The sequence below is a fragment of the Carcharodon carcharias genome, chromosome 2 (genome assembly GCF_017639515.1).
Source record: "Carcharodon carcharias isolate sCarCar2 chromosome 2, sCarCar2.pri, whole genome shotgun sequence".
Lineage (NCBI taxonomy): Eukaryota > Metazoa > Chordata > Chondrichthyes > Lamniformes > Lamnidae > Carcharodon > Carcharodon carcharias.
Window position 1 is genome coordinate 36066845 of NC_054468.1, and position 23733 is coordinate 36090577.

General features: G+C 41.6%; 1 protein-coding gene across 10 annotated transcripts in view; it reads left to right on the top strand.

Annotated features, from left to right (window-relative positions):
- The window catches only part of LOC121290199 (DISP complex protein LRCH3-like), a 184491-nt gene that overhangs the window by 106735 nt on the left and 54023 nt on the right, over positions 1-23733 (top strand). For all 10 annotated transcript variants that reach the window (XM_041210506.1, XM_041210471.1, XM_041210480.1 and 7 more), the window contains exons 5-9: positions 12259-12395; positions 13099-13211; positions 20568-20661; positions 21385-21505; positions 22358-22506. In XM_041210506.1, coding sequence (XP_041066440.1) covers positions 12259-12395; positions 13099-13211; positions 20568-20661; positions 21385-21505; positions 22358-22506 — 614 coding nt within the window. The remainder of the gene's footprint in view (positions 1-12258; positions 12396-13098; positions 13212-20567; positions 20662-21384; positions 21506-22357; positions 22507-23733) is intronic.

Below are 23733 nucleotides of genomic sequence, written 5' to 3' on the forward strand. Positions count from 1 at the left end.
CCACACTCTCAGGCTGTGTGGAAAAGTTTTTCCTCATGTTGCTTTGGCTTCTTTTGCCAATTACTTTAAATCTGTGCCCTCTCATTCTCGATCTTTTCACGAATGGGAACAGTTTCTCCCTCTCACAGAATTATGGAACGCTATCCACTCTGTCCCTCATGATTTTGAATATCTCTATCAAATCTCCTCTTGGCCTTCTCCAAGAAAAACAGTCCCAACTACTCCAATCTATCTTCATAAGTAAAGTTCTTCATCCCTGGAACCACTCTATTAATTTTTTTTTTTTGCACTCCCTCCAAATGCCTTCAAATCTTTCCAAAAGTGCGGCTCCCAGAACTGGGTGCAGTTCTCCAGCTGAGGCCCAACTAGTATCTTATACAAGTTCAACTTAACCTTCTTGCTCTTGTACTCCATGCTCCTAATAACAAAGTCGGGAACAGGTTGTTTAAAAAATGCATCTTGCTTTCCTAATGACTGAACTGACAAATGTATATTGTGATGTCATACTGAGGCATGGAGATCAGGATGATCCATGGTACAATTTCTGGACTATTCTGAGATAGCTGATCTTGGAATGAGGGTACTGCAATTGGCCATGGCGAGGTGGGGTAGCAAATTAGCTTGTGTTATTTCCTAAAGGCAATCTGATGAAAAGAGTCTGTATGGGTTGTTCTCTGCTCTGTGGTTCTGCTAGGGACACCCAGTTCTGGACCTCAATACAGCCTTGGATGAAAGAGCTGAGTCCCAGAGGTGAGAGTGCACTTTCCTACATTACAATAGTGACAACACTTCAAAAAGTGGTTCATTGGCTGTAAGGCGTTTCTCAGTGCAGTATCCTCAGGCCAACTATCTTCAGTTGCTTCGACAATGACTTTCCCTCCATCATATTGTCGGAAATGGGGATGCTTGCTGATGATTGCAAAGTGCTCAGTTCAATTCACAACTCAGATGGTGAAGCAGTCCATGCCTGCATGCAGCAAAACCTGGACAGTTTCAGGCTTGGACAGTTAGTGGCAAGTAACATTCATGCTATTCGAGTGACCATCTCCAATAAGAGAGAATCTAATCATTTCCACTTGACATTCAACTGTATTACTATTGCTGAATCCCCCGCTATCAACATCTGGGGCTAACATTGACCAGAAACTTAACTGGGCCAGACTCATATATGCTGTGGCTACATGAGCAGGTCAGATGTTGGGTATTCTGCAGCGAGTAACTCTCCTGATTCTCCAAAGCCCTTCCACCATCTACAATTCACTAGTCAGGAATGTGATAGAATGCTCCCCATTTGCAACACTCAAGCTTGACAGCAATCAGGTCTATTTGATTGGGACCCCATCCTTCACCTTAAACATTCAGTCCCTCTGTCACTGGTGCATCATGGCTATAATTTATACCATCTACAGGATGCACTGCAACAACTTGCCAAGTTGTCTTTAATAGCGTGTTCTAAATCTGCAAAACACTGCCCAGAAGAACAAAGACAGAAGGCACATTGAAACACCACCACATGCAAGTTTCTTTCCAAGTCACCCACAACCCTGACTTGGAAATATATTACTATTCCTTCATCATTGCTGGGTCAAAATCCTGTGGCACTGTGGGAGGTGAGAGTGACTGCCCTTGACATCAAGGCTGCATTTGACCGAGTGTGGTGTCAAGGAGTCTATGGGAATCAGGGGAAAAGCTCTCTGTTGGTTGGAGTCATGCCTAGCATGAAGGAAGATGGCAAGTTATTGTTGGAGGTCAGTCATCTCAGCTCCAGGACATCACTGCAGGAGTTCCTCAAGTTAGTGCCTTCAGCCTTCATCAGTTGCTTCATCAATGACCTTCCTTCCATCATAAGGTCAGAATGGGGGCATGTTCACTGGTGAATGCACAACATTCAGCATCATTCGCGACTCCTCAGATACTGAAGCAGCTCACGTCCAAATGCAGCTAGATCTAGACAATATCCAGGCTTGGCCTGACAAGTGGCAAGTAACATTCGTGCCCTACATGTGCCAGGCAATGACCATCTCCAACAAGAGAGAATCTAACCATTGCCCCTTGACATTCGATGGCATTACCATCATTGAATCCCCCACTATCAACATCATGTGGGTTACCGCTAAACAGAAAATGAACTGGACTAGCCATATAAATACTGTGACTACAAGAGCAGGTCAGAGGCTAGGAACCCAGTGACGAGTAACTCACCTCCTGACTCCCCAAAGTCTGTCCACCATCGACAAGGCACAAGTCAAGAATGTGATGGAATGCTCCCACTTGCCTGGATGCGTTCAACTCCCACAATACTCAAGAAGCTTGACAGCATCCAGGAGAAAACAGCCCGCTTGATTGGCATCACATCCACAAACATTCACTCCCTCCTCCACCGATGCATAGTAGCAAGTGTGTACCATCTACAAGATGCACTGCAGGAATTCACCAAGGCTCCTTAGACAGCACCTTCCAAATCCACAACCACTACCATCTAGAAGGGCAGCAGACACATGGGAACACCTGGAAGTTCCCCTCCAAGTCACTCACCGTCCTGACTTGGAAATAGTACACCGCTCCTTCACTGTCACTGGGTTAAAATCCTGGAGCTCCCTTCCTAACAGCATTGTGGGTGCACCTACACCATATGGACTGTAGCGGTTCAAGAAGGCAGCACAACACCACCTTCTCAAGGGCAACTAGGGATAGGCAGTAAATGCTGGCCCAGCCAGCGAAGCCCACATCCCCTGAATGAATAAAAAAAAAGCCATATGGATGGCAGTGATTCAAGAAGATGGCTCATCATCACCCTCTCAAGAGGAATTTGGGATGGACATGAATGCTGGCCTTGCCAATGTTGCCCAAATCCTATGGATGAATTTAAAAAATTGCTTACACACTTGACTAGGAAGTTCAAGACTCCTAGCAGGTTCATGTTTGAAAAACAGTAGTTTGGGCTATGTACAAGAGGACTACCTGTGTCTAAGAAACCATATCCCAGCTTGATCATTAATTTCAGGAAAGGAAGGGAGAGCGTGCTTGTGGAGTAGGTCAGGGAGAAGGGCTTTGGTTGGTATGAAGAAGGAAGAGGAAAGATGATGACCTGCCCTTGTATTCCTTGTAAATAGATTGACTAGTTATTAAAAAACAAAAACAGAATTACCTGGAAAAACTCAGCAGGTCTGGCAGCATCGGCGGAGAAGAAAAGAGCAGACTTTTCGAGTCCTCATGACCCTTCGACAGAACTTGAGTTCGAGTCCAAGAAAGAGTTGAAATATAAGCTGGTTTAAGGTGTGTGGGGGGGGGCGGAGAGAGAGGGAGAGAGAGAAGTGGAGGGGGTTGGTGTGGTTATAGAGACAAACAAGCAGTGATAGAAGCAGATCATCAAAAGATGTCACCAACAATAGAACAAAAGAACACATAGGTGTTAAAGTTGGTGATATTATGTAAACAAATGTGCTAATTAAGAATGGATGGTAGGGCACTCAAGGTATAGCTCTAGTGGGGGTGGGGAGAGCATAAAAGATTTTAAAATATTTAAAAATAATGGAAATAGGTGGGAAAAGAAAAATCTATATAATTTATTGGAAAAAAACAAAAAGAAGGGGGAAACAGAAAGGGGTGGGGATGGGGGAGGGAGCTCAAGACCTAAAGTTGTTGAATTCAATATTCAGTCCGGAAGGCTGTAAAGTGCCTATTCGGAAGATGAGGTGTTGTTCCTCCAGTTTGCGTTGGGCATCACTGGAACAATGCAGCAAGCCAAGGACAGACATGTGGGCAAGAGAGCAGGGTGGAGTGTTAAAATGGCAAGCGACAGGGAGGTTTGGGTCATTCTTGCGGACAGACCGCAGGTGTTCTGCAAAGCGGTCGCCCAGTTTACGTTTGGTCTCTCCAATGTAGAGGAGACCACATTGGGAGCAATGAATGCAGTAGACTAAGTTGGGGGAAATGCAAGTGAAATGCTGCTTCACTTGAAAGGAGTGTTTGGGCCCTTGGACGGTGAGGAGAGAGGAAGTGAAGGGGCAGGTGTTGCATCTTTTGCGTGGGTATGGGGTGGTGCCATAGGAGGGGATTGAGGAGTTGGGGGTGATGGAAGAGTGGACCAGGGTGTCCCGGAGGGAGCGATCCCTATGGAATGCCGATAGGGGGGTGAAGGGAAGATGTGTTTGGTGGTGGCATCATGCTGGAGTTGGCGGAAATGGCGGAGGATGATCCTTTGAATGCGGAGGCTGGTGGGGTGTTAAGTGAGGACAAGGGGGACCCTATCATGTTTCTGGGAGGGAGGAGAAGGCGTGAGGGCAGATGTGCGGGAGATGGGCCGGACACGGTCGAGGGCCCTGTCAATGACCGTGGGTGGAAAACCTCGGTTCAGGAAGAAGGAGGACATGTCAGAGGAACTGTTTTTGAAGGTAGCATCATCGGAACAGATGCGACGGAGGCGAAGGAACTGAGAGAATGGGATGGAGTCCTTACAGGAAGCAGGGTGTGAGCAGCTGTAGTCGAAGTAGCTATGGGAGTCGGTGGGTTTGTAATGGATATTGGTGGACAGTCTATCACCAGAGATTGAGACAGAGAGGTCAAGGAAGGGAAGGGAAGTGTCAGAGATGGACCACGTGAAAATGATGGAGGGGTGGAGATTGGAAGCAAAATTAATAAATTTTTTCAAGTCCCGACGAGAGCATGAAGCAGCACCGAAGTAATCATCGATGTACCGGAGAAATAGTTGTTGAAGGGGGCCGGAGTAGGACTGGAACAAGGAATGTTCCACATACCCCATAAAGAGACAGGCATAGCTGGGGCCCATGCGGGTACCCATAGCCACACCTTTTATTTGGAGGAAGTGAGAGGAGTTGAAGGAGAAATTGTTCAGTGTGAGAACAAGTTCAGCCAGACGGAGGAGAGTAGTGGTGGATGGGGATTGTTCGGGCCTCTGTTCGAGGAAGAAGCTAAGGGCCCTCAGACCATCCTTGTGGGGGATGGAGGTGTAGAGGGATTGGACGTCCATGGTGAAGAGGAAGTGGTTGGGGCCAGGGAACTGGAAATTGTTGATGTGACGTAAGGTGTCAGAGGAATCACGGATGTAGGTGGGAACGGACTGGACAAGGGAGAGAGAAGGGAGTCAAGATAACGAGAAATGAGTTCTGTGGGGCAGGAGCAAGCTGAGACGATCGGTCTACCGGGGCAGTTCTGTTTGTGGATTTTGGGTAGGAGGTAGAAGCGGGCCGTCCGAGGTTGGGTGACTATCAGGTTGGAAGCTGTGGGAGGAAGATCCCCAGAGGAGATGAGGTCAGTGACAGTCCTGGAAACAATGGCTTGATGTTCAGTGGTGGGGTCATGGTCCACGGAGAGGTAGGAGGAAGTGTCTGCGAGTTGACGCTCAGCCTCCGCGAGGTAGAGAACAGTGCGCCAGACAACAACAGCACCACCCTTGTCAGCGGGTTTGATGACAATGTCAGGGTTGGACCTGAGAGAATGGAGTGCAGTAAGTTCAGAGAGAGACAGGTTAGAATGGGTGAGAGGAGCAGAGAAATTGAGACGACTAATGTTGCGCCGACAGTTCTCAATGAAAAGATCAAGAGAAGGTAAGAATCCAGAGGGAGGGGTCCAGGTGGAGGGAGAATATTGGAGATGGGTAAAAGGATCCGTTGAACTGGGAGAGGACTCCTGCTCAAAGAAGTGAGCCCGGAGACGAAGATGGCGGAAGAAGAGTTCAGCATCATGCCGAGCCCGAAATTCATTGAGGTGAGGGCGTAAGGGTATGAAACTAAGTCCTTTGCTGAGCACTGAACGTTCAGCATCGGAGAGGGGAAGATCAGGGGGTATAGTGAATACACGGCTGGGGCTGGGATTGGAAGACGGGTTGGGGACGGAGGGGCAGGCAGGGGTGGAGGGTCCTAGATGGGTGTTGGTGTCAATGAGTTGTTGGAGCTTGCGTTCCTTAGCACTTGAGAGAAAGAGAAAAAGTTTCTTGTTGAGGCATCGGATGAGACGAAGAATAAAATGAAACTGGGGGCATGCGCAGCTTTGAAAAAGGGTACGACGGTGCTGCTGGAGGGAGAGGTCGAGTGTGTTCATATGGCGGCGCATGGCACTGAGTGTGGATTTCAGAATGTGACGGGAACAGCAGTCCGAGAAACGTTTTATGTCCCGGAGATACCTGTAATCCTGGGTGGGTTCGAAACATGAGAGGTGGAATTTCAGTTGAAATCCACGTGGGGTAAGTCGGAGACGGAGACAGTCACTGAGAAAGGAGATATGGCTGTGAAAGCGGGTTTTAGTAAACACCTTGTCAAACACTAGGGAAATGGAAAGCAATGAAGGTGAGCAAGGCAAAAGAGAGGTACGGAAATCTTGTCGCAGAAAAGAACAGAACTTCTTCAAGGAGGTAGGCATTTCTTGACTGGCAGTCAATTAAACACAGAGACTAGTTATTATGTGTGTACCCCTGTTAACAGGTGTAAGATCATACCAGGAGGAAAAGCTTAAGACGTTAAATGACTGCTTTCCTGTAACCTTGGGCAAACCTTTTTAGTAAATGTTTTCTTTTCATAAGAATGTATCTTCCTACATTGGTGGCATTTGCTATTTAAAGTTACTAACCTTAATGTTTGGGTACTGATTCTAAAGCTTGCCATCGTGAGCAGAAACTTCTTCACAAGGTGGTACAGAAAGCTAGTCAGCACCAGTTTATCACTGGCCAGCCACAACAAAGTTGTGCCAAACCCAGTTTTTAATTAATCTGAACCCATCTCCCCTCCTAGCCCCCCACCACCCTGGCAGGAATGAACAATTTGTGCTGTGGGTGTAAATGTAACCAAGCCTCATTACAGACAACAGGGGGCATGAGGAAAAACAGAAAAACATTTTTAAGCAGTGAGTGGTTAGGCACTGACTGGGAGTGTGGTGGAAGAAGATACAAATGGGGCTTTGAAAAGCTTGTGAGATAAGCAGCTGCAGAAAAAAAAATATGCAGGGCTGGGGGGAAAGGGCAGGGGTCTAGCCAAGTTGCTGCTGCAGAGATCCAGCATAGACATGATAGACTGAATGGCCTCCTGTTCTGTAATCATTCTATGAACTGTGTAAACAACAAAGGAATTGTGTCTTTGAATTCATGTTTTTTGTTGTGAACACTAGGTTTGAATAGAGTAGATGCAGAGAGAATATTTCTTCTTTTATGGGGAAAAGCATAACTATGGACATCAATATAAGGTAGCCACCTAGAAATCCAATAGGGAATTCAAAGGAAACTTCTTCACCTAACAAGTGGTGAGAATATGGAACTTGCTACCACAGCGTGTGGTTGAAGTAAATAGTGTAGATATGTTTAAAGGGAAACTAGACAAGCATATGAGGGAGTAGGGAATAGATCATTATGATGGTAGATCTAGATGCAAAAAGATGGGAAGAGCTTGTGTGGAGCATAAACTCCTGCATGGACTGGTTGGGACGGATTACTCTTTTTGTCATGTATATCTGATGTATTCCTATGTATGTAGCTAATGAAATAGTCAAGGCCCTTGGGTACAATGAGAAGGAGAATGACTTCAGTCTCACAGACTGTAAGAAATTCAAAATCATATTACTGAAGTGGTTAAAATCCCTGAGTTAACTAGCTGATACACTATTGAAGTTCAGTTCAGTAAGCAACAGGGCCGCACAGTTAAGGCAGGTCTCATGTTCATTTCCTGGTCTGTCCTGAGCTAACTGATCTCACCAGGGCATCAGTAGGAAGGCTACAATTGGACCTAACAACTGGATGCGCACATATGTGGACATGAGCAAATATAGAACTGGGCTGTCTTTTAAAGTTGAACAGCTTACTAGTTGTCATTATGCAGGTGCACACATAAGAAATGGCCATTTTGGCAAGCAACTGTAGGGCAAATACTGCCTGTGGAACCAATAAGAAGTAAACAATCATTAGGAAAGAATAAATTGAAAGAAAAGGAAAAGAGGAGAAAAACTTACTGAACTGCATATATACATTTGGCAACTTGGTGCGCTTGATAATGTTTGAACTTGGTGCATCAGTATAGAATTATGCTTATCAGTGCCAACTTTTGTCCAGTTTGATGCTACACTCCAGCCTTTTCCCATTACTGCTTTATGCTTCTATTTATAAAGCTGAGGATCCCATATGCCTTATTAACGCTCTCTCAACCTGTCCTGCCACCATCGATGATTTGTGCACATACAACCTCAGGTCTCCCTTTTTAGATTTGGAGGAGTGGGATCAGCTGGATTGCTCAGCAGAGAGTCAGCATAGACTTGACGGGCCAAATGGCCTCCTCCTGTGCTATAAATGACTTATCACCCTAAAAATTAGACACCTTCAAAAAAAAAGAGTGCTAAAGATGTGATGAGCTGAATAAGATGATCTGTTTGGGCCTTGACAGTAAAGGTTGTTAACTACTATTAATTTGGTTACTTGTTCAAAAGACTTCAAGCGATTGTGACAGAAGAATTTATCCAGTTCCTTCAGCGTACTGAATAAGAAACCAGAAGCTAGTAGCCTGGATAACAACCTAAGCTGTTTCACGAATAGCAAACTTGACCAAAGCTATTTTAGAGACCAGCAAGTTAAACCTTTACATTTCCCTTCTAAAAACAAGACTTCTTGGTGCAGAAATATTAGAATGGTTCCCATTGTACAGTAACCATTGACTAAATTAACTTCTATCAGAATTTAGTTGACAGACGATAAAATTGAATGATATTTTGTAATCATCTTGAAGCTCTTGTTGTAATTTGGAATTAGGAGTTAGGTTTTCTACAGCTACCTTACTGCATGACGTTTATGTAGGCTAAATCCAAGTAGACAACATGCTAGTTTTATCGACTCATAGATGTCTACAGCACAGAATGCGGCCATTCAGCCCATCGTGTCTGTGCTGGTCAACAAAGATCTGACCACACTAATCGCATTTTCCAGCGCTTGGTCCGTAGCCCTGGAGGCTATGACAATGCAAGTGAATATTTAAATATTTCTCCACAGCTATGCCAAACTGTCTACCAGATAAAGTATGTGAAGGATTTTAAATATCTATGACAATTTGTTATTGGCCAGGAGGACTGGATTACTGCAGAAAAAAGAGCTAAAATCTGAATACTCTATAAATCTAGTAAATTATTTGCCAACTTCATGAGCTAGTTCTCTGAGTGAAATATTGCCACATAATTACGCTGTCCATAGCCTGGAAAGTTTGTCTAAATTTTAATTAGAAAATCTGAAATTATTTTGCTCAGTTTATGTGACTTCTTGGGGAAGCTGAGTGATAACATTGTCATATTCAAATTGACTTTTATGGCAATAGTATGACACCCTGCAGTGTAGAGTTCAGAGCAGGCAAATTATTGTCTGGTGCTGTTTGCACCTTGAGATTTAATTTCAACTATTTAAGACCAGTTAAGAAATAAACTACATTCCGGCTTATAAAACATTTCTAGCACTTGACTGAGAAGAGTGGTTTGTGAATTATGAAAACGGGTTTCTATATTGGTGCATGAAATAATGCATGTCTGTTAATAGTAATACTTCTCGCGGAAAGAAAAAGTGCCAGGACCAAACTAAAAAAGCATGCGTAAAAACTGATGCAACAAACAAGGATAATCTTGTATATTTTTTTAAAAATCAATAAAATATGCAAAGCACACAGTTGAATTCAAATACTGTAGTTTGTAATTTGATATTTTTCATATTCTTGTAAACTATTTCCATATGCTACCTTCTGATATGAAAGGGATTTGTGTTTTTGAAAGAAGTATTTTCCACTTGTCAAAGTAACTTAGGTTAGTGATGGGAAATTAATTTTTTTTCTGTTGTTGGCTGTCTGCATCAAACACAGGTGAAGTTTATCAGGGAAAAGATGCAGAATAAAGTGCTTTTCACTCTGCACAATCTCCAAAGAATGTTCCATCACCCGAAAGCACCAGTGTCCTGCTTTCCTTTTTGTATTTGCCAGCCTTCTTCATGACCAGTCTAAGGCCAAGCTGTGTTGTGGATTCAGGCCAATTTAGGACACTTATGGGAATATCCAAGCTATGTTCAATCCTACCCTTTCAAAAAAATAAACTTTCATTTCATCTGGATCCAAACTGAATTTTAATTGGAATACCAGATGTGAAAAAAATTGTTCAGCAGACTTGGAAGCAGGAGACAGTCAACTCAGTTGAGCCTGGAAGGTAGCAATAACATGTGGGCCAAAGGTGACTGATGGGACAATGAGGAAATCTGAGGCCTAGGACTTTGTAATGGCTTCTAGAAGTTGTAGTCTGGTACCTTGGTTGTATTGCATCAGCCTCAGATACAATTGTTTGTCATCGATTAGAAATGGAGGTAGGGTTGTGCATTGCCTGGGGAATTTTGTAGCTGAGAATGGTCGTTCTTAGCTGCAAAAAATGGTCCACAAGTATTGTAGGAGAACAAACTGATTGTCAGCAATATTCAAGTAGTTTGATGAATATTCAATAAGTGTGATGAAGTGCATCGGATCATATATTGGGGTGGGATGAGAAAGATGTGGCTCTAGTAATTGAAAATAAATATTTTTCCCTGAATTTCTGAACATTTTGTGTGTCACATTCATATTTTATAGGTAGGTAGGGAAATGGTTATCAGGGGAGACGTGTCTTAGTGATAATGTCACTGGATTAGTAATCCAGAGGCCCTGGCTTTTGCTCTGGGGGGCATGTGTTCAAATCCCACCATGGCAGCTACCTTCCCCCATGACTTTTATGTAGGCTAAATCCAAATAGGCAACATGGTAGTTTTCTCCACAGCTATGTCAAACTGTCCACCAGATAAAGTATGTGAACGATTTTAATTATCTATAAATATTTGTTATTGGCCAGGAGGAGTGGATAACTGTAAAAAAAACACTTAAAGCTAAAATCTGATGACTCTAAAAGTCAAATAAATTATTTGCCAACTTCATGAGCTAATTCTCCAAGTGAAATATTGCCACATACTTATGCTGTACATAATCTGGTAAGTTTATCTAAACCTTGATTAGAAAATCTGAAATTATTTTGCTCAGTTTATGTAATTTTTGGGAAGCAACAGTATGTCTCCCTGCAGTGTAGAGTTCAGACCACGGCAGGTGGTGGAATTTAAACTCAATGAATAAAAAAAACTGGAGTGAAAGCTAGTCTCAGAAATGAAGTGCCATGAAACTATCATTAGTTGTCGTAAAAATCCATCTGATTCACTGATGTCCTTTAGGGAAGGAAATCTGCCATCCTTACCCGGTGTGGCTGACGTGTGACTCCAGATCTGCAGCAATATAGTTGATCTTTAACTGCCCTCTGAAATGGCCTTGTAAGCCACTCAGTTCAAGGGCAATTAGGGATGGACACCACATGCTGTCTTTGCCAGCAAAGCCCACATCCCATCAAAGAATTTTTTAAAAGTTGTAGCTGTAATGTAGAGTGCCTTTTTGGTGGAATGTGATTGATGCAAAGTTTCGTGTATTACGGTAGGTAACAAGGAAAATCAGCAAAATAATAACTATCAGTGAAAAACATAAATGTAAAATTCAACAAGGAATAATAAGTGTTCCTGTACTTACTGCATATCATAGATGGTAAAAATCCAACTGATTCACTGATGTCCTTTAGGGAAGGAAATCTGCCACCCTTACCCGGTGTGGCCGACGTGTGACTCCAGATCTGCAGCAATATATTGACCTTTAACTGCCCTCTGACATGCTTGTCAGGTTCGGTGTACACAACAAACACGTGAAATGTATTGAATGTTTTTATAGGCAGTGTTTTAAATTATGTTGCGCTGGTCCAATTGGAAAGTCCATGAATCAGAGCAAACGTGTTTCAGAACTGGTGAAGTCAATTCACGATTTGTGCTAAAACATTTGAATTATCCAGCAGTTAAAATTAAGCAGTGTTAGTAACAGGACAATAGGAATTTTCTTTTTATAAAAAATGGTTTTAATTTAGTTAATTTATTTTGTGCCTCCTACCTGGAGCAGTTTTAGCTTTTCATCCTCCTTTGAAATCAGTAGGAGACAAGTTTATAGAATATAGATTGAATGATGCCTATTTTTAAATATTTCTGGTGACCAGTGCTACTCAAAGATGAATTGGATACATAACAATCTAAGTTTCTTTAGTACAGTCAATGATTGTTTTGAATTCCAGTTTCAGAATAATTTTCAAAATCATGCTGTAAGGTTGCTCTGTAGAGGGCTAGGTCTACAGAGCATCATATCTTTTAAACTACTGTGTAAATCAGTAATTAATAGTTTACTACTTTGTTAGAGCTTGCAGATTTACCACTAGTGCGATTAGACATCTCCTGTAATAAAGTGACAACAATTCCAGTTTGTTACCGAAATCTGCGGCATCTCCAAACAATCATATTGGATAACAATCCCTTACAGTCTCCGCCGGCACAAGTAAGTTCTACAGAAGGGTAACTTGGTTTTTTTTTTATTTATTGATTTTGTATTTCAGAATTATCACCTCACTGCCTAATTTGGCTTTCAAATCCTGAGCAATATTCCATTTAAAATCGGTAACTCAGTGAGAAAGGTTTTTGTTATTTTGTGACATTTGGCAATTTCAACATATACAGATATATGAATTCAGACTGAAAACTATGATAATTGGCATCCCGCACTCATAATCATTCATATAATCTGTTTTTTATTTAGCAGTTTGCAGGTCATTACTTCCCTTCTCACTGATTGGTTATCTATTTCTCACTCCTTTTTCCTTCCCCGTCCCTTTGTCTCTATTTTCAGTATATGAAAATGCCTGTTTTGTCCCTTGGTTTTCAGTCAAGAGAACACACTGAAACCATCATATTCTGCCTTTTCTCTACAGTTCTGACAGACTAGCTGTGTATTACTTCCACCATTTTCTGTTCTTATTTGAATTCCAACATTTGCAGTTTTTCCTTTTTATATTATTGTCTTGAGTATTCAATTTTCTCTCATTCATGGCAATTTTAAGACCATTTTTAATAACTTTGTGGTTTATTCCTGGTGAGAGATCCTACATTTACTTGAACCTGTATTGTGCCCACATTTGTAATCTGACTTCAGTATTTTATTTTAATGCAATGATAAAAATCAGACATTTGTACTTTTCTTTTAGATTTGTATAAAGGGGAAAATCCATATATTCAAATACCTGAATATTGAAGCATGTAAAAGTGTCCCAGACCTGCCAGAGTATGATAGAACGAGGCCGATTGGGTTCAATTCATGGTTAGTAATGAAACTTACTAATTTAATCATGGATAAATGTTGTAATAATGTAAAACGTTTCACTTGTTAAGGTACCTGCAGTTTAAACATGTCAAGGATGTATTTTTTAACAGTTCGTTACTACTCTTTAATAACCAGGTTTCAGTTTTAGGCATGAATTTTGTGTCTGCAATTTGAAGCTTTATGGACAACTTTGAAACCTATTTTTGTATAATCAGTAAAGCTTTTTCATTGGAAGAGTGAAGTGATTAATTCAGAGCCTAATGGGCTGAGGTAATGTCAAACAATGTATGTTTTCTTTATGAAAAAACTTTGAATTGTTTAGAGAATTGTTCAAAGGAATGTGAATCAAAATGACTAGATTTGTTATTTTTAATATAATGTCCAATGAAATTGTGTACCGGCATTGTAAGTTCATAGTCTCAGCACACTGCCATAGTATAGGAAGATGTACAATTTTCCATACAATAAGATCTTAATCTCTGTAGGGGAGAGCATGTTGGACTCCCCTGACAACTTTGAATAAATACATCATGTGGTTTGGTGCTAACCCATGCAAAACAACCAATTTCTGGACTCCTTCTTAGGCCTGTGTTCAGTTTCTCTCAGCCCTTAACTGGGAGTAGGCTTTAACACCCCTGCAATAGAAAAAAAAGAGTAAAAATAAATCTTGATCACTATCCATTAAAGTCTTCTGAAAGTGAAAATGTGTCTCCAACAAGTGAGAACAGGGTCAGAAGCAAAGTACTACGATGCTGGAAACCTGAAATAAAAACAGAGAATGCCAAAAACACTCAGCAGGTCTGGCAGCATCCCTGTTAAAAAAACACACAAATGCACTCCGGCCCCCACCCCTTACACCCCGTTCACCCTGCAAACACCTCATGCCCATCTATGCTCCATCAGGCCCCTCAATCCTGCTGTGCCAAGCTCCTCCATTCCACCCACCCCCATGTCCCCTTATGTCCCCTATGCCAGGCTCTGCTCTTGCACCCATTCCCTCAGGCCTCTCATGCCCCAATGCCAAGCTCTGCCCTTCTACCCACTCCCTCATGCCCCCTATGCCAAGCTCTGACACTTTCATGCCCATTGACCCACTGTACACTTTCTAAAACCAATGAACACCACAACGAAAATTGGGATGTGTAAAAAAAATAGCTTTGAAAAAATGTAATCCTTTGATCGCTTTCTCCTATGCTTGGAAAAAAAGCCTGGACAACCTAATAGAAGTGTCAATCATCCAGGCCTTTTGAAATTTTCAAAAAACACAAATCACAAACACTTGAAAACCATGTAGGTCAACAAACATTGTGAAATTGACTGTAGAGATCAGAGGGCCTGAGCTGTCAATCAAACAGTGTCTCCTATCGAGTACAGGTGTTCTGTTATGCCAATAGCTGTCTGGGCTCTCAGCCAAGCATACATAATGAGGCCACAGTGGGTAAATGGGCATGAAAGTGCCAGAGCTTGGCATGAGGGGCCTGAGGGGGTGGGTGGAAGGGCAAAACTTGGCATGGGGACATGAGCAGAGATGAGTGGGGTGGAAGGGAAGAGCATGGTATAGGGGGCTTGGTGGGGTGCTCATTGAGGGGTGTGGAAGGGAATAGCTTGGCATAGGGGGCCTGAGGGAATAGAGGGGGGTGGGTGGAATAGCAGAACTTGCCATGAGGAGCCTGAGGGGTGGGGGTGGGACATAACTTGGCATTAGGGGCGTGAGGGGAACTTTTTGAACTTGCCCTTTAAAAGGTCGTCTCATGCTCACTAGGGTTCACAGCGACTCTAAGGGGCTGCGAACCATCTCAACTCTAAAACCCTGGCCCAACTCCATGAAAATTGTGGAGGAGTAGGAGGTGCCTATTTCTGCAATGGAGCCGGCCAAGTCAGGAGTGCCGGATGCCGGCTCATGACAGGAAGCAACCCACATCCTTTAAAGGGATTCCCAAAAATCGCACAGCCTAGGAATGGGGTCAGGATTCTCAGAATCAGGACCCACCTGCCATCTTTAAAGGACTCTCAAGACAGCCCAACTTGGTAAAAATCCAGGGCAACATTTCAGTTTGATGGCCTATTGTAAGAATTGAGTTCTGCTGAAATGTTAACTCTTTCTCTTTCCACAAATGCTGCCTGACCTGCTGAGTGTTTCCAGATTTCTCTGCTCTTATATGAGAACAGGGCCACCTTGCTTATCATGTACATCATGACTGAATCCAGTGGATTGATTCACTTTTTAGGTTCACACAAGTGTATTTGTGTATTGGGAAGGAGAACAAATAAACAATAGAAATCTACCATATTAAGCCAATCAGTCATGAAATTTAACTCTTTAAGAACTACAGTTGCATTCCCACTTCAAAATAATACCTTTCTAAAAATATGGTGGAGCTCCATGCTTTGTTTCTCAATCAATTAGAAAATGAAAAGGAAAAATCATTCAACTATATTACATATGTTTCTAATGTTACTTTTTACTGGATCAGGCAGCAAAGAACAGAAAGTGGAATGCAGTGTTCTACTTTTTCCTTCCCTCAATCCTGAAGAGACAAACTCAAGGTGGGTTGTGGATTCCATAATAGCGGCCCATCCATTAACGTTCCTCAGTCCAGCTCAGCATGAACAGGTAGGTGGTCAGCTACTTGGCACCTTAACTGACCACCTACAGTGGAGCAGTAGAAATCAGGTGATATATTATTGTTGTAGAATTTAATTGATTTGAAAAGAAAGCCAAATGAAATACAATACTTTATCAGCTTATTAAACATTATTGTTAGATAAAATTTCCAAAGTTGAAGGTTTTGTCTAACAACAACGTGCAGAAACCCACGAATGTAGGGAGAATGTTAGAGTGAATTAACACTCATTGACTGTACTTTAATTTGTCAGCATTATCAAACTGTTAATGTCAGCTAAGCTATTATCTGACATCTGTTGTGATGTGCCTATCTGCCAAATCTCATTTACTTCCCTTATTTTGAATTCTCATTACAGCATTAATTAAGTAGGAGCCAGGCAGACTGTTTTTGGTATTATAATAGCTGCAGTCCCCATAGAGCGATCTCTGTGAGAAGATTAAAGACAATTTCAATATCTTTTGAACATTAAAATAGCTTTAGATAGGAGCGGCCTTTGACCTCCTCTTTTTATCTTAATCAATTGTTACATTAAGTCTGGGGTGAACAGTAAAGTTACCCCTAGTAATTACTTCTATTGCTAAACTCTTCTTCAGAACAGTCAATGGTGGTTCTCAGATACATTTGCACAATCAAATGTTCAAATAAGTGAATGCATAATCCATTTGACTGATTGCACATGAAACTTGATCTGTCCTAAAGTGATTGGTTTAGTATGTTTTTAATTACTGAACTCAGAATGTCCTGTTGCAGCTCTTGCTCTAAACAGACCAGGCCTTCCTGGTCTGCCAATGTTTTTTTTTAAGTTCAGTCTTGAGATTATTATGTTTTGTTGCTTTGAAGTAGTGGATTGCCACTAGATTTTGTTTTAATTGAATCACATAAGTTAATGATGGAGAATATTGTTTGAAAAGGCAAGTTTTTTTTTGTTAATCTCACATTCCATTCTGAGCTAGCCATATGAACTTGATATTTGTTTAATAATTGTTTAAATTTAGTAATTTACATGTTTTAAATTGAGATTAAAAGAAGTAGAAAGGAAAATGTAAAATGATTAAATGAATAAATATGGTACAAATCTCAACTTTATAAGATAGCACTTTTGTGACGGGTGCACCAGCCTGCAATCTTTCTTAAAAGATAAACCGTTGACCTTATTACAGAACCATTGTGAACTTGATAGCTAGTGACTAGATATGACAGCACATTTCTGGTGTTATTTTGGTTATTCTCTGTGGAGGTTTGTTTGTATAATATGAAAGCTATCGCTAGTACCTCTTGGTCAACAACATTAATGAATAAGCTAACTTTTTCCTGAAACATCCAGTAGCGATCTTTGTAATAATTGCAATATTTGTATTTCACAACATGCATTATGGCCACATGAGGAGGGGTAAAAATTGACTCCCCTATCATACCACCTTAAGTCTGACAGTAACAGGTTTTTTTTTGTAAATTTAGAAGGATGAAGGAATTTTCTCAATGTCTTTTTAACCATTACGTACAGTTGGCAAAGGAACTAGTCTGACAGGCTTTCTTGAGGTTTTAAAACAAAAAGGGGTTCATTTTTATTGAGTTAAAAGCCCACCAAGGTAAAGAGAGCAAAATATTTAAAAAGATAAACCCGTGCTCCTTGAACTTGCGTGTACCATCATACACGCACACATTCATATACACATGCATTCACACACATACACACACAAGCATGCAAAATCTGCAAGTTATACTGTAGGCAGTTACTTTCTTAGCCAAATTAAAGTTCAATGCTGAAGGATAAAAAACTTGAAAGTTCACTGTTTATGAGCCCTATGTTGAACACTGGCTGTGGCAGAAATTTTTCCAAGTTCCTTTAGATTTCAGAAGTTGAGTTGAAGCCCATATAATTGCAATTGTCGAAGGTACTTTCTTTTTAATCCATAATCCATCTCTTCCAGAAGTTAATGAGTTTTGCACCTGAGATTCCTTTCAATGGAAAATTCACTATCTCTGTGCTGGATTTTTAAACTGTAAGAAATAGGGCCTCAACTTGGAGAGGAGAGAAGGGAGCTCCTTACTGCTTCATTGGCATCCTTTCCAGACTACTCCCTGCTTCTGTTTTTCACAGCTCGTACTAAAGAGATTTCAAAATGGTTACTTTAGTCACATGACCTCTCCCCATAATGATTTCAGAAGGGGTTTGTTTATCTGGTGTCTGAACTGACAGTTGCTTTTGTTTCATGGCCGGGAGGGTGAGTGGATTCTGTAATGTCCCAGCCATTAACCCCCTTAGTGAGTCATTATCCATATTGATGAGATAGGAAGACAGATAACCATTGTTCGAGCAGACTTTCTGTTCCTGCTGGAGAGTCTTATAGAAATGCAGATACTATGTCCAACACACTTTAAATCCCTTTGAAGTGGTTCTTAACATCTTCAGGTATGAAATTCCAGAGAAGGATGTCATGGCATGTCTGTATTGCAATTCACAGTGGAACTTTCCAGGAGCTGGACAATTTGCAATACCAGACGTTAGGTAACTTGTGGCAGTCATCCTTAGTCAGTGTCTTTTCTTGTCTTTCAAATGTCCTTTTTAAGCAGTCCACCATATGTCTGGTCAGCCGGTGAAATTACAGATTACTATCACTCATGCATAAGTCAAATCACCGTGGCAACTGAACAAAAAAGGAACTGTGTAATCATTGGCATTTGCAAGTTGAGCGGGGAAGATTTTTAAACTACAATTTGAGTCCTCTGGGGTACATTTTCTTCTTTACCACTTGTGTGTTGAGCATAGCCTGGATGGAGCACAGCAATGATGATCTAGCAATGGATTCAAATGCTCCCTGAAAGAACCTACTGGTTTTTCCATTCACTAATTTCAATGGAAGAAAAAATCAGGCAGATTCTATTACCGGTGTGCCAGCTTTGCTGCTAGATTTTGCTTTCTGCGCCCTCAACCAGATGATGGTTAATACTCACATGGCAAATAGACATCCACTCACAGACTTTTATGACTGCTATTCCCAGTGTCCCTTGCTATTGTGAAAGCAGAAAATGCTGGAAATACTCAACAGGTCAAGGGTGAAGAATTAAAATATAAGGCATCAGGAAGCTCAGGGTCATGCTGGCAAACTGAATGGAGATGATCCAATTAAGTGATCGCCCGATCTGCATTTGGTCTCCCCAGCATAGAGGAGACCACAGTGTGAGCAGCAAATGCAGTATGTGAAATCAAAAGTACAAATAAATCACTGATTCACTTGGAAGGAATGTTTGGGACCCTGAATGGGAGGAAGGAGGTGAAAGACACACAGAAGGATGGTGTGAGAAAGAGAATGGGTATTGGTGGTAACTGAAGTGAGGAGCAGGGTGTCATGCAGGAAACGGTTTCTTCAGAATGCTGAAAGGGAAGGGGAAGATGTGTTTGATGGTGGCGTTGCACTGGAGATGTGGGAAGTGGTGGAGGATGATCCACTGTGTGGAGATTGATGAGTTGGAAGGTCAGGGGCATCCTCTTGTGCTTCTGTGAAGAAGGGGAAAGGTGAGTGAGGACAGATGAACAGGAAATGGGTCTGACACAGTCGAGGGTCCAATCAACTAATGTGGAGGAGAATCCTCCATTGAGGAAAAAGAAAAACATATCAGATGTCCAGGTGTGGAGGGTGGCAACATCAGAACAGATGTGATGGAGAAACTGGGATAATGGAGTAGAGTCCTTACAGGAAGTGGGATGGGAGGAAGTGTAATCACAGTAACTGTGTGAGAGAAATTGTGGAAGGGGGGGAAAGAATTGGAGTCAGAACATGTGAAGACAAGGGAGAGGTGGAAATTGGAAAATAAGTTGATTAAATTTTACATTTTTGGAGAGAGCAAAAAGTGGTGCTAATATTGCATCAGTGTCTGGACAAAGACTTGAGGGAGGATCTGTGTGGGACTGGAACAAAGAATGTTCCACGTATATGGATTTCTGTAGTAATATCTTTTATTTGGAGTAAGTGAGTAGAGTCAAAGGAGAAATTATTCAAAGTAAGAACAAGTTCAGTTAAGTGGAGGAGGGTGGTGTTGGATGGGGACTGATTGGGCTTTCATTCAAGGAAGAGGTGGATGCTCTGCAGGCTCCAAGTTGAGTGGATGTGTCGGACTGGACATCCAGGGTGAAAAGATACAGGGCAGGAAATTAGAAAAAGTGATGGAGGACATTGGAAAAGTCATACAGACAAGTGCAACAATACTGAACCAGAGGAGAAAAAAAGAGTCAAAATAGGAAAAGATAAGTTCCTTGGAGTAAAAACATGCAGAAAAAATGACTATACCAGGACAGTCCTGACTGTGAACCTTGGGAAGGAGTAGAAACAGAACATGTGAGATTGGGGGATGAAGGTCACAGAGGCTGTCGGTGGGGGGAGATCTCTAGAGGCTCAGTGACAGTTCAGGAGGGGAGATGGGAGGTGTTGGAGAGTTCTAAATGTATGAAACTTCTGAAATAATAATGAGAAAGCTAATGAGAATACAGATTAAATGAATAAAAATACTGTTCCTCTTCATATGGTAAATTTATATTGAAGGAAATCTTTGTGTATATGCACACTCAAAACCAGTATCCAGCATGACTTCCTGCTGGATAAGCTAAAGCCATCTGAAATTTAAGCAGTGTTGATAAGTAAATACTGAATTCAATTTATGTAGCTTTTTTCCCACCATCCTTTCTTCAGTTAGATCTTTCTGTATTTGATCTTTACTCTTTCTGCAGTCACGAAGACTATTTCGCGGGCCGGCCATATGGAGCACTGGATTCTGGCTTCAACAGTGTTGACAGTGGGGATAAGAGGTGGTCAGGAAATGAGGTACATGACTCAGTACCTTTTTAAAATAACACTTGGGGCAGATGTAACCAATGTTTCAAAGACTATTTCAATATGCATTACAAGTATCAGTAGCTTAAAAAAATGCATAATTTAAATCTATACACTGATCATAATAAAGAGTAACACTCACAATCCCCCATTATTCTTGATCAAAACACCTCATTCTGTGCTTGCTGCACTGGGTAAGTGGATTATCAAGTTGTTTTCTTTTGGCACTTAGTGCACGAAGCAACTGAATCATTATCAGTTTGGAAGCCTGTGGTCACACTGTTAATCCAAGTCAATTTTTTATATTGCTAGGATTGTTGGTTCTTAGCTAACCAGTCCTACATCATTTTTTAAAACACTCTTTGGACCCCCAACTGAGTAATTATCTATTTCCTAATACTTGTCCTTCAATAATGAAGACAATGTCCATTTAAATCTGAATTTACAGTTATGCATCAGTATCTGAATAGTAATAGTGACAAATGGTGTCCAATTGTGAAGCTTCTATGTATTACCACCCCGTGTATGATACACCCAACATGACACTTAGAAAGATAGGCATAGCCTATGATAACTGATTTTGTTGAAATATTGCCCTATTTGTGGATTACAGTGGATTACACTTTACAGTGACCATTGTGCAAAGTCCACTGCTGTGGTATTAATTAGGCTATGTTATATGTGTGAAATAAAGTGTTGCCTTTCAAATTGCAGCCCACAGATGAGTTTTCTGACCTCCCACAGCGAATGGCTGAAATTGCAAAGGAGCAACGGCAGCGGCGAGAGAGTCAGTATCATGAGCACCGAGCAGTACCACTCGTGACAAATGGCACAGGTAAAGTAAATTCAGTGTGAGACAGAAACAACCTCAGTAATTGAGTAAGTGCAACTATGATACATGACACACCCTGTGAAAATGAAGAAACACTCTGTGGCTGTTAGCATTGCTTTCTGGTAGAACATGACGTATGTGCTGCAAATCAGCCATAAAGTGTAATCAGTGCAAGTGGAATATCACTTAGTAGGCTGTTTTTGGTGTGACTTAAAATATTAAAAATTTTTGAACACGCTTCGGTCTCTTGCATGTGTTCCAGGTACTTCTCATTTTTAAGTCTGCCACAGTTTCTTTTAAAAGCAGAACTTTGCCCCATTAAACCAATTCTTTCTTCACTTTTAATAACCCACATGTGTACACATACTGATCTGAATATGTAAAATATCATACTATTTCTCCAAGTGACAGAATTCTGATCCTGCTGTGACTCTCAGATTATTGTGCCAACAATTCATTCAGAAAGTTAAATTGGGCATTCAAATATTGTTTCAATTAATAGAATATCTTGTTTTCAGATTGCTTGGTAGAGCCTTAGCATAAGTGTAATTGACCAAGGGTAGAGAAGAGAGAGCAGATTTGAAGACTTATAATTTGTGCTGTAGAATAATGCAGTTAAATTCCAAACCAAAGAGTCCCCATTTGTGAGGTCTTCATATCTGTTAGGAGAAATAAGTTGTACTTCCTTTGATACAGAAGTTGATAGAGCTCATAACTTTCATTTTCACTCCCTGTTTGCTCATCATATGAGCATTCGTGAGGCAAGGAAATAAATCTTTGTCCACTTCCTAGTTTGTGACATAAATAATTTGCTGCTAGTAGCTGGTTGAAATTATTTTTATATGTTTATCCCAGTTGAACATGACCTAGAGCAGATTGATTACATTGATAGCTGTGCAGCGGAGGAAGAGGAGGAGGAAATGCGATTGTCAAAGCGTCCTGACTCCACCAGTCTCAGCTCACAATTTATAGCATATATTGAACGACGGCGTATTAACTATGAGGTAACCCTTCAATCTTTACCTAAAACCAATGAGAATATTTGCTTGTAAAGATGTTTTTTTTAATTTATTCACAAGATGTGGGTGTCACTGCTGAGCCAGTATTTATCGTCCATCCTTACCTACCCTTGAGAAGTTGCTGGTGAGCTACCTCCTTGAATTGCTATAATTCGTATGGTGAAGCTTCTCCCAAAGTGCTGTTAGGCAGGGAGTTCCAGGCCCTTGGGCCAGTAACAATGAAGGAACAGCAATGCATTCCCAAACCAGGATAGCTTGTGACTTAGAGGGAAACTTGGAAGTGGTGGTATTCCTAGCCCATGCCCTCTTCCTCTTCCTAGGTAGCAGAAATCATGGGTTTGGGAGGTGCTGTCAAAGAAACATTGGTGAGCTGCTGCAGTGCATCTTGTAGATGATACCTACTGCAACCAGCATTGGTGGGAATGAATATTTAAGATGGTGGGTGGGGTGCCAATCGAGCGGGATGCTTTGTCCTGGATGATGTCGAGCTTCTTGAATGTATTTTCAGCTGTTCTTATCCAAGAAAATGCAGAGTCTTCCCTCTCACGCCTGACTTGTGTCCTGTAGGTAGTGGAAAGACTTTAGGCAATCATTCAATAGAATACCAAGCCTCTGACCTGCTCCTGTAATCACAGCATTTATGTTGCTGGTGCAGATAAATTTCCGATCGGTTGTTTATTTATTTGTTCATGGGATGTGGGCACCGCTGGCTAGACCAGCATTTATTGCCCATCCCTAATTACCTTTGAGAAGGTGGTGGTGAGCCACCTTCTTGAACTGCTGCGGACCATGTGCTTTAGGTACACTCATAGTGCTGTTAGGAAGGGAATTCCAGGATTTGATCCAGCAACAGTGAAGGAATGGCGATATAGTTCCAAGTGAGGATGGTGAGTGGCTTGGAGGGGAACTTGCAGGTAGTGGTGTTCCCATGCATCTGCTTTCCTTGTCCTTCGAAGTGATAGAGATTGCGGGTTTGAAAGATGCTGTTGAAGGAGCCTTAGTGAGTTGCTGCAGTGCACCTTGTAGATGGTACATGTTGCACGGTGGTGGAGGAATTGAATGGTGGATGGGGTGCCAGTCAAGCAAGCTGCTTTGTTCTGGATGGTATCAAGCTTGAGTGTTGATGGAGCTGCACCGTCCAGGCAAGTGGAGAATATTCCATCACACTCCTGACTTGTGCTTTGGGGAATCAGGAAGTGAGTTACTTTGTGC